Source organism: Cetorhinus maximus, chromosome 30 (assembly GCF_964194155.1).
Source record: "Cetorhinus maximus chromosome 30, sCetMax3.hap1.1, whole genome shotgun sequence".
Lineage (NCBI taxonomy): Eukaryota > Metazoa > Chordata > Chondrichthyes > Lamniformes > Cetorhinidae > Cetorhinus > Cetorhinus maximus.
The window spans coordinates 16,497,698-16,509,715 of record NC_135908.1 but is presented as its reverse complement, the minus strand read 5'-3'; the positions used below and the strand labels follow the sequence as shown (position 1 = coordinate 16,509,715).

The 12,018-nt window shown below is 42.3% G+C and overlaps 1 protein-coding gene across 9 annotated transcripts in view; it reads left to right on the top strand.

Annotated features, from left to right (window-relative positions):
• The window catches only part of herc1 (HECT and RLD domain containing E3 ubiquitin protein ligase family member 1), a 228,449-nt gene that overhangs the window by 80,959 nt on the left and 135,472 nt on the right, over positions 1 to 12,018 (top strand). For all 9 annotated transcript variants that reach the window (XM_078532511.1, XM_078532510.1, XM_078532507.1 and 6 more), the window contains exons 21-22: positions 6,642 to 6,756; positions 10,856 to 10,976. In XM_078532511.1, the coding sequence (XP_078388637.1) occupies positions 6,642 to 6,756; positions 10,856 to 10,976 (236 nt within the window). The remainder of the gene's footprint in view (positions 1 to 6,641; positions 6,757 to 10,855; positions 10,977 to 12,018) is intronic.

Genomic DNA, 12,018 nt, shown 5'->3' with positions numbered 1-12,018 from the left:
AATTGGTGAGCATCTGGTAAGTGATTAAGGTTTATTCTATTCCTAAGGCTCAAAATAGTATATTTTGAGCGAGAGGTGTGTGGGAGAGGATAAAAGGTGTGGATCGAGAGGCCTACCTGAAGTGATACCAGTGGCGGAGTGACGTCACGAACCATAACGTGCAGGGAAAGCAGCTGATTGCAGAGTAGGATTGATGACTATTCCTAGTCTTTAAATTAAAAGCAAGGTCTTTAGTTTGTGTTTAGGCCTCTCGTCTTTTTTTCTCTCTTTCTTATAAATAGCTTGCTAAGTATAAGATCGATGCTGGTGTTTAAAAAAAAGAAATTATACAAAAAAGTGTAAAGAGCAGGGATACTAGAATAATTAATTAATTAAATTAAATACGATAGTGATGGCGGGGTAGGTGATGTGTTGCTCCTGCAGCATGTGGGAGCTGCTAGACACGTAGGTGACCCAGATCCAGAGCGAACACATCTGTAGTAAGTGCAGCTCGAGGAATTTGGGTCTGAGTTGAGGAGCTGGACTCTGAGCTGCAGACATTGCGTCACATCAGGGAGGGGGAAAGTTACTTGGACACTTTGCTCCAGAAGGTGGTCACACCCCTCCAGATTAGGTAATTCAAATTTTGGTCTGTGATCAGGGGCAGGAGGGTGTGACTGCAGGTGAGGCAGGTATTGGGACCCAGGGGATAGCATTCGAGGAGCCTCGGCCCCTGCAATTGTCCAGCAGTTACGAGGCTTTTGCAACCTGTGTGGGCGAGACTGCAGGGAGGATGAGCGAACTGACCCCGGCACCGTGGTACAGGGGGACATTCAAGTTGGGGGGCGGAAATAGTAGTGGTAGGGGAGAGTAGAATTAGGGGGATAGATACTGTTCTCTGCAGCCGTGAGCGTGAGTCCCGAAGGTTGTGTTGCCTTCCCGGTGCTAGGGTTAAGGACACTTCCTCAGGGCTGGAGAGGAACTTGGAGTGGGAGGGGAGGGACCCAGTTGACGTCATCCACGTTGGTACCTACAACATTGATAGGACTAGAAAGGTGGTTCTGCTGAAAGAACTTGAACAGTTAGGAGCTAAATTCGAAGCAGAACCTCCAAGGTGGTAATCCGGGGATTACTACCTGAGCTACGGGCAAGCGGGCATAAGATAAATAAAGTCAAGGCATTAAATGTGTGGCTCAAAGATTATTGTGGGAGGAATGGATTTCAGTTCGTGGGGCACTGGCACCAGTACTGGGGTAGAAGGGAGCTGTTCCGGTGGGATGGGCTTCACTTGAACTGTGCTGGGACCAGTGCCCTGGCAAATCGAATAATTAGGGCTGTAGAGAGGGCTTTAAGCTAAATAGAGGAGGGTAGGATCCTGGAGAGGGTATATGTAGGCTTACAAAGCAAAAGGATATGGTAGCAATGCAGGGCAGGTATTTAGGTAATGATACCCAGAGTGTGACAGGAAGGGACAGAAAGTACAAACAAAAAAAAAAGCAGTAAATAGGATCAGAGGGGGGGGAAATGGTAAAAAGGCAAAATTTAATGGCTCTTTACTTAAATGCATATAGTACTCAGAACAAACTAAATGAATTAACGGCACAATTAGAGGTTAATGGGTATGAACTTATAGCCATTACAGAGACATGGTTACAAGGAGATCAAAGCTGGGAACTAAATATTCAGGAGTATGTGACTTTTTGAAAGGACAGGCAGGAAGGAATAGGTGGTGGGGTAGCTTCGTAAGTATGATAGCAAGAAATGACCTTGGATCAGAAGATGTGGAATCCATATGGGTGGAGGTAAGAAATAACAAGGGGAAGAAGACACTGGTGGGAGTAGTCTATAGGCCCCCTAACAGTGGCTAAACTGTAGGGCAGAGAATAAATCAGGAGATAATGTGGGCATGTAAAAAAGGCAGTAGATTAATCATGGGTGACTTTAATCTTTATGTAGATTGGGAAAATCTAATTGGCAGAAGTAGCCATGAGCAAGAATTCATAGTGTATTCTGGACAGTTTCCTAGAACAATGTGTTGTGGATCCAACCAGGGATCAGGCTATTTTGGATCTGGTAATGTGTAATGAGGCAGGTTTAATAAATGATCTCAGAGTAAAAGATCCCCTAGGAAACAATGACCATAACATGGTAGAATTTAGCATTCAGTTTGAGAGTGAGAAACTTGGGTCAGAAATAGCTGTGCTAAACCTAAATAAGGGTAATTGCAATGAAATGAGGGCAGAGTTGGCTGGAGTGGAATGGGAAAGGAGTTTAGCAGAAAAGATGGTTGAAGAACAATGGCAGATGTTTAAGAAAATAGTTCATGGCTCACAACAAAAATGTTCCCAGTGAGGAAGAAGGATTCTAGGAAGGGGATAACCAACCATGGTTAGCCAAGGAAGTTAAGGATAGTATCAAATTGAAAGAAAAGACATACATGGCAAAGGTTAGTGGTAAGCCAGAGGATTGGAAAAGTTTTAAGAACCAACAAAAGATGACAAAAAAATAATAGAGGGAGAAAATAAATTTCAAGGGTAAATTAGCAAGTAATATAAAGATGGAGAAAACAAGCTTCTTTAAATATATAAAAAGGAAGAGAGAGGCCAAAGTGAACATAGGCCCCTTAGAGGATGAAGCTGGGAAAATAATAATGGGGAACCAGGCAGAGGAGTTGTATAAATACTTTGCATCAGTCTTCATGGTAGAAGACACAATAGCATTCCAAAACTACTAAATAATCAAGGGCAGAAGGTGGGAGGGAAATAAATACAATAACTATCACTATTGAAAAAGTACCAGGGAAACTAATGGAGCTAAAGGCCGATAAGTCCCCTGGGCCTGATGGGTTGCATCCTAGGATATTAAAGGAAATAGTTAGAGATAGTAGATGCACTGGTAGTAACCTTCCAAGAATCCTTAGATTCTGGAAAAGTCCTAGAGGATTGGAAAACTGGCAAAAAGGGAGGGAGACAAAAGAATAGGTAACTATAGGTCAGTTAGCTTAACACCTATCTTTGGGAAAATGTTAAGAGTCTATTATAAAGAATGTAATAGCGGAGCATTTAGAAATACATAATATAATCAAATAGAGTCAACATGGCTTCATGAAGGGGAAATCATGCCTGACAAATTTATTACAATACTTTGAGGAGGTAACTAGCAGGATAGATAAAGGGGAGCCAGTAGATGTAATATATTTGGATTTCCAAAAGGCATTTGTTAAGATACTGAAGTAAGACTACTTAATAAGATAAGAGCCCATTTTCAGGATGGCAACCTGTAACTAGTGGAGTGCCACAGGGATCAGTGCTGGGGCCACAATTATTTAAATTATATATTAATGACTTGGATGAGGGAAGTGAATGTACTATCGCCAAGTTTGTGGATGACACAAAAATAAGTGGGAACGCAAACGCTGAGGATGAGACAAACAGTCTAGACAGGTTAAGTGAGTGGGCAAAAATGTGGCAGATGGAATAGATTGTGGGAAAATGTGAGGTTATGCACTTTGGCAGGAAGAATAGAGGAGCTGAATATTATTTAAATGGAGAAAGACTGCAGAAAGCTGCAGCACAGAGATTTGGGGGTCCTCATGCACGAATCCCAAAAAGCTAACATACAAGTTCAGCAAGTAATAGGAAAGGCTAATGGAATGTTGGCCTTTATTTCAAAGGGAATTGAGTATAAAATTAGGGAAGTCTTGCCAAAACTATACAAGGCACTAGTTATACCACACCTAGAATACTGTTTTGGTCCCCTTATCTAAAGAAAGATATACTGGCATTGGAGGTAGTCCAGAGAAGGTTCACTAGGTTGATCCTGGGTATGGGGGGATTTTTTTATGAGGAGAGGTTGAGTAGGTTGGGCCTGTACTCATTGGAGTTTAGAAGAATGAGAGACGACCTTATTGAAACACATACGATTCTTAGGGGGCTTGACAGGGTAGATGCTGAGAGATTGTTTCCCCTTGTGGGAGAGTCTAGGACCAGAAAGCATTATCTCAGACTAAGGTGTCGCTCATTTAAGACAAAAGAGGAGGAATTTCTTCTGAGGGTAGTGAATCTGTGGAATTCTTTACTGCAGAGGTCTGTAGAGGCTGAGTCGTTAAGTATATTCAAGGCTGAGATAGATTTTTAATCAGCAAGGGAATCAATGGTTATGGGGAAAAGGCAGGAAAGTGGATTTGAGGATTATCTGATCAGCCATAATCTTATTGAATGGCGGAGCAGACTCAGTGGGCTGAATGGCCTACTTCTATAAGACCATAAGACAAGGGAGCAGAAGGAAATGATGCGTGCAGTTGGAGATGTGTTCAAAATGTAGAAAAGCCTGCTTTCAGTTCTATTTTAACGAGGCATTGAAAAGTAGCAAGGTGGAGACTTGTAGGGAGATAGAAAAGTTTAGAGACAGAATTCCAGAAGGCTAGGGCTGAGGTAACTGATAGCTCAATCCATTGATGGTGGAATGAAAGTAGGGTGGGATGAACAGAGGCGAGAGTCTGAGGACCAAAGGGTATAGAGAAGAAAGTGGAACTAGAGGAGGTTTCAGAGCTGGGAAAGGACAGGTTTGGCTCTGAATTAGGACCATGATTTTGAATTTGATGCTTGGTGAGCTTGGAACCAATAAAGGTTTGCGATCTGTTATCTGGTAATCACAACCATGCAGAACAAAATGCCATTGCCAGAGCTTTTGTTGAGTTGGAGCTTGAGGCCAGCAAGATCAACATGGGAGGCTCACATGTTAGGCATTGGAGAAATCTCATCCGGAGGTAACAAAGCATGGATAAGGGGAGAAGGTGTGTGATGATGCAGAGAAGGAAATGGATGGTCTTGATAATGGAAGTAATGAGGTTTGAAGCTCAAGCTGGCAAGGATGTGGAGGTTCTTAACTTCTGGCTTGAGCCTTGGTGAGCACCTGGGTAATCAAATGGAATCAGTAATGATATGGAGTTTCTGGTAATAGCTGAATGGGATAGTTTGGCTTGTTGTTCAGTTGAAAGAAGTTCTGACTCTAAGTTTTAAGCTCAAACATTCGATATGATTTCCCAATTGAGGATGGTGGAAGAGAGGTAGATCTGTTATTATCAGCATGCCTTTGAAAGTGGATCCTATGCATATGGTTTTCATCTCCGGGCAATATTTAAGTGAAAATTGGTACAAGGGTGAAAAACTGGGCTCTTTCAGAGGAGAAAGAAGAAAACCATTCCTGGGAATTTGCTGTCAGTATTTGGATAGGTAGGGATAGAACTAGTTGAGAGAAGACATTATAGAAAATGCTGACAGAGGATGAAATGAGCCCAGCTGAATACTTCGAAGAGATCTAAGAAGGCCAAAGTAGCTTGGTCACAATTAAGTATTTCTTTCACCAGGGTAATCATAGTGCTATTGCCATGGAGGAAACCAAATAGGAATTTTTCAGCCCCTGATTTGGAAGGAGTGAGGAGAAGTTCAAAGACATCCTGAAGCCAAACCTCAAGCACTGAGCTGCATTTTGATTCCTTGGAAATCAAAACTAAGGGTGTGGTGACATGGAGAAGTTTAATCGATTACTGAACTTGATAATCTAAAGAAATCAGAATTGCTTACACCAAGACCAAAAAGTTTTAGAAAAACAGGCTGCAATAGACATCCAGTTGTTATTTACCTCTCTGAGGGGGGAGGCTGCAGATACTGGATTAGTTTAGTTTGTTATTGCTAATATCATAGACACAACACAAACACAAATGGCTTTACTACCTCACCACTGAAATCAATAATGTACTTGGAATGAATGGTTCAGTACAAATCTGGTCTACAAATTATTATTTGGGTTGCTTGAGTCATTGATGCCAAAAAGTATTTTTTTAAATTGCAATTTATAGCACCTTTCGTAACTACCGGATGTTCCAAAGTACATTACAGCCAATGAAGTGCTTTCTGATGAAGCAGGAGAAACTCTCCTGCTTTTTGATCAAAATAGTGTCTCAGGATCTTTTACTTGAGTGGGCAGAAATGGTCTTGGTTTAACATCTCAGTCAAAAGATGGCATAACCTACAGTGAAGCACGACTTTGGTAATGAACGGGCATGTCAGCCTTGATTTTTGTGCTCAAGTGTCTGGAGTGGGGCTTGAGTCCACTACCTTCTGACTCCAAGGTGGTAGTGCTACCCACTGAACCACAACTTAATGCCAAATAGCACACGTATGCATGGGGCAGCTAGGTGCTGCAGCAAGCTATATTTGTTAACCCTCACTTGCATTTTCTCACCTGCTTACTCTTGCTGAGTCTTGCTCCCTCTTTCTTGGTCTTACTGTTGCCCACTTTCTTTCTGTAAATGGGTTTACAACACATTATCAGTCCCTGAGGCTTTAACGATTGCTGACAGAGCAAGTAGGAAAGTTCCCATTGTTGGGTGGAGACAGCATACTGTCTGATTTTGATGTAATGTTATATTTGGACGTATGGTTGGTACTTCAGTCATCTGCATCCTGCTTCACGTTCACAGTAGGTAATAAATTTGGAAAATGTTCCATTTCACAGTAGTAACATTCCTCAACCTTTATCACAAAAAACAAAAATGAATGTAATTTTAAATATTTTGAATGTAATATTCATATGTTCCTCTGATGAGTCTGTGCTAAAGTCTAATCAATAGACTTATTACGGTAAAATATATTTTCCAGATTGGGACAGTGCAATTCTTGGCAATGAGACCTTGTTGGATACAGCTTCAAGATTTGTTCTTGCAGCTCTTTTAAAGCATACTGGTTTACTGAATCAAGTTTGTGGTGAAAGCAGGTAAGTGAAAAGTGTTCATTGAATGTTCCAATTGTAATTGTTTGAAATTACTTTTTGTGTGTGTAGCTTTGTTAATTGATGATCTCAGCACTGCTATGCTCCTGATAAAGATGTGCCAAAATTAACAGGCTGTTTTAGATGCAAGACAGGTAATTGAGTTTTAGATTTTCTTCTCAAAAGGTTGATATCGTGGGTTGTATGCAGAGTCTAGACCAAGTGCATTATTTGGGTTAAGCAGAGTTTAAAGGTGGAGGGTAATTGGAACAGGGCAGGGGAGAGAGGGGAAGAGAAGGCATTGAGCACAAGGGTAGGGTCGAGAGGGAAGGAGAAGTATGGGGAAAAGCAGCGAAGAGGTAGCAAGCTTGTGTGGATGGAATGTGAGGAAGAAAAGGAATTATTTGATGAACAGCACTTCCAGGAGGAGAAGGTTCCACAAATATCCCCATCCTCAATGATAGGGGAATCCGGCACATCAGCACAAAAGGTAAAGCTGAAGCATTTGTTACAGAAATTTGTTTCAGCCAGAAAAGTAGAGTATATGATCCATCTTAGCCCCCTCCGGAAGTCCCCAGCAACACAGATGCCAGTCTTCAGCCAATTCAATTCACTCCACGTGATATCAAGAAACTGCTGAAGGCATTGGATACTATAAAGGCTATGGGCCCTGGCAAAATACGACAATAATACTGAAAACTTGTGCTCCGGAACTTGCTGTGCCCCTAGCCAAGCTGTTCCAGAACAGGTACAACACTGGCATCTACCCAGCAATGTGGAAAATTGCGCAGGTATGTGCTGTATGCAATAAGTGGGACAAATCCAACCTGGCCAATTACTGCTTCATCAGTCTACTCTCAATCAGCAGTAAAGTGATGGAAGGGGTCATCAACAGTGCTATCAAGCGGTACTTGCTTAGCAATAACCTGCTCACTGATGCTCAGTTCAGATTCTGCCAGGGCCAATCAGCTCCTGACCTCATTATGGCCTTGGTTCAAACATGGACAAAACAGCTGACCTCCAGAGGTGAGGTGAGAGTGACATCAAGGCAGCATTTGACTGAGTGTGGTATCAATGAGCCCTAGCAAAAGTGGAGTCAGTAGGAATTGGGGAAAACTCTGTTGTTTGGGGTCATACCTAGCAGAAAGGAAGATGGTTGTGGTTGTTGGAGCTCCATCATCTCCGCTGCAGGGCATCACTGCAGGAGTTCGTCAGGGTAGTGTCCTAGGCCCAACCATCTTCAGTTGCTTTATCAATGACCTTCCACCATAAAGCCAGGAGTGGAGATGTGCAATCATCAGCGAACAATGTTCAGCACCATTTGCAACTCCTCAGATACTGAAGCAGTCCGTGTCCAAATGCAGCAAGACCTGGACAACATCCAGGCTTGAGCAACATTTGTACCACACAAGCGCCAGGTAATGACCATCTCTAACAAGTGAGAAATTAACCATTGCCCCATGACATTCAATGGCATTACCATCACTGAATTCCCCCAGAAATTGAACTGGATTATCCATATAAATACTGTGGCTACAAGAGCAGGCCAGAGGCTAGGAATCCTGTGGCGAGTAACTCACCTGACTCCCAAAGCCTGTCACAAACTACCAGGCACAAGTCAGGAGTGTGATGGAATACTGCCCACTTGCCTGGATGCATGCAGCTCCTACAACACAAAGCTTGACATCATCCAGGACAAAGCAGCTCACTTGATTGCCACCCAACTCACAAACATTCACTCCCTCCACCATTGCACAGTGGCAGCAGTGTGTACCATCTACAAGATGCACTGCGAAAACTCACCAAGGCTCCTTTAGACAGCACCTTCCAAACCAACAGCCACTACCATCTCAAAGGACAAGGGCAGCAGATACATGGGAACACCACCACCTTGCATTTTCCTTCCAAGTCACTCACTATCCTGACTTGGAAATATATCGCTGTTCCTTCACTGTCGCTGGGTCAAAATCCTAGAACTCCCTTCCTAACGGCACTGTGGGTGTACCTACACCACATGGACTGCAGCGGTTCAGGAAGGCAGCTCACCACTACTTTCTCAAGGGCAATTAGGGATGGGCAATAAATGCTGGCATAGCTCACATCCCTTAAATGAATTTTAAAAAAAGAGATGCTCCCATTAGAGAAGGTTAGGGAAATCTGCCTATTTGAAACAAATAGGACCAAATTTGTTTCCATAATGAGGGACAGGTGAAGGGTGAAACTGAGGCAAAGGAGTTATACTGACCTACTTTTGTAGATTTTTCACCTAGGTAGGTATGGTGAGGAAATAGAAAATAATTCATTGCAGTTAGTAGCATGCAAGGGTTATAGAGTAGCTCAATAGACATGAAAGTTCACTCAATTATTATTCAAGATGGCTGAGTTTCTGGAGTTAGTGCACCATTTCTTAGACATTGGCTCAGTTAAGAATAACCCGTCATCACATCCACTGGATGGACTTCCATTGGACAATGCAGTTCTCATTTGCTTTAAGCTCTCTTCAAGGAGCAAAACAAACAATCTTAATTTTGCAAGGCTTTCTCCAGAGTGTCTCAACCTAACAATACATGTAGTAGATTGAAATGCCCAGGGAGTTTAGGTTAGCTGGCTGTATATTTCACACGTTCACACTAAACCCAGTCCAATGTCTTTTGACAAGAAATTGTATTTGGCAAACAAATGGACCAACTTCTTGAATTGATTTTGTCCTCAATCCCAAGCATAATACCAGGGAGAAACCAAGTTTATGGTGGTGCTGCTCATTTGTCTATACCCTCAGCTGGGATAACATCAGTTGTACTTTGGGTTTGACAAGTTCGAGATTTTAATTATCTGGAAGACATGACTTAAAATCCACAGGGAAGGTGAGAAGGAATTTCTTCTCTCAGAAGATCATTAATCTTTATAATCCTCTATCGCATAGAGCAGTGGAGGCTGGGTAATTGAATATATGCAAGGCTGAGTTATAGACTTTCGGTCTACAAGGGAGACGAGGGTTATGGGTGGTAGGCGGGAAAATTGAGTTGAGGCCACAATCAGATCAGCCATGATCTTATTGAATGGTGGACTGTGCTCGAGGGGCCGAATGGTCTACAATCATTCCTACTTCTCATTCCTACTTATGTTCTTATGGAACTCGATAAAAACCACTTGAGACTTGTGTTCAGCCTTTCAGCAGTGTCTCCTGTCCTTCCAGGTAACAACAATAACTTGCACTTTTAAACCACCTTTTAATGTAACAAAGCATCCAAGCTGTTGCCCAAATTGGAAGCAGGGAGGGAAAAGTAGGGAGAATGGGTAACTAACCAAGGAATTGAATCTTTGACAAGTACAGAAGTGGGATAGCCAAAGGCTGTTATCACCAGTGGAATACAGAAACTGCAGCAGACTGGAACCAAAGCGTTGTGGGTGAAAGCTGAGGTGCAAGGCTGAAGAAGATTGTAATGATTCAAGAATATTTCTCCAGACAGGAATGGAGCAGATGTTGCCTTTGTGTTTCTTTTAAAAATAAGTGAGAGTATGCCAGATCTTTGATCTCAGATGCTTCAGTGAATTCACAGGCTGTTCTGGATAGTTACACTGCCTTTAAAATGTTCAGATGGATTTTGAAGGCTGACCAATGATCTTGCCATCCAAGTCTACCAAGATTCAATTATAGCATATATCCCTTCTGCCACCCTTCCTCTGTGCTCACATGGTCTATTGTAGGAAATCTAGGGTAGCAGCACCTGTAACACTATTCATATTAAAACCATTGGTTCATGAGAATTCCTTGTTTTTTGGTAGTTTGAGCAGCGACTCAGTATATCCTCAACATATACACTGCTTCCTCGTCAACCATGAGAAGTTCTATCAGGTCAGAAAGTAGTAGAACAGGCTTATTGACATTTTGTTTTGAGTAGTCCAGGATGAGGTGTCCCTGCTCCAATACCACCTAGCAGCCTTCTAAATGCTGATGCAACAGAAGACTGTGTTGGAATCTTTGTTTGTCTTTGGGAGAAGTCAAATATCACCTTTAAACTAAGCCACATAAGACTTGTTGCCAGTAGACTATTCTGTTCATAAACATTTTCAATAACCTAATGGTTTTTCAAATATTTCTTAGGTACCAGCCTAGTAAAACTCTTGCAGAAATATATCGTTGTGTTTACAAAGTCCGGAACAGACTGCTAGCATGTAAAAACATGGAACTTATCCAGAACCAGTCACCTTCCAGTGAAAGAAGAGTAAGTTTATGAAACTACTTTAAAAATATAAACAGTTTACATATAGCAGATTTAGACATTCAAATGATCTTGCCAAGTGCCGCAGACAGCTTTCAGTGAACAGAGTATTGAATTTTGAGAAGGAGACAATTCTGTCTGCCTAGCCTGAACTGCATCTTTGCTAGAGCAATCCAGAACTAATCACACTGCCTTTGTCTCTGCCCCTTTCTCGCTGCCTTGCCTCTTTCGTGTGCTGACGCTGCCCCACGTCGCCAGCTTGCGCTGTGTCGCTACCCCTTTATTGTCTTATTTGCTTCACATATTTATCTAATTTTCACTAAAAAGATGCAATGGGCTCTACCTCAACCAGTAAGCTGGGAAAAGTATTCCATGCTTCAGGAACCTTCTATGTAAAATTTCTCCTAATCTCTTTTTCCTCCCCCTAAGTGATTTTAATTTGATTCCTCATAACTAAACTGAAGGAAACGGATCGTTCCTATTCACTGCATCCAAAACTCTTCATAATGTTATAAATTAAATCAGATCGTTTCACACTGTACATCGCGCAAGCTCACAAATGGGCCTAAGGCCATCACTTTCAGCCCTGAAAAGTGCCCAGTCTATCTCAGATTACCCTGGAAGAGCAAAATTTGAGCAACAGGTGAAGCTAGCTTCATGCAGTAGCAACACGAGTGGTATTCACCACTAACAGAATGCTGCCCATCAAGCCAAAAAGACTTTCTGCCTATCATACAAATGAGTAATGTGGTATATGAATTTCGGTGCCAGTGTGATACTAGGTATGTAGGCCGTATGTCCCAAAGACTGGTGGATTGTTTCAAACAGCATGTTTATTTTTATTCGTTCATGGGATGTGGGCGTTGCTGGCTATGCCAGCATTTATTGCCCATCCCTAATTGCCTTTGAGAAGGTATTCCTGCCGCTTTGAACCACTGCAGTCCATGTGGTGTAGGTACACCCACAGTGCTGTTAGGGAGGGAGTCCCAGGATTTTGACCCAGCGATTATAGTCCTAAGTCAGGATGGTGAGCGGCTTGGAGGGG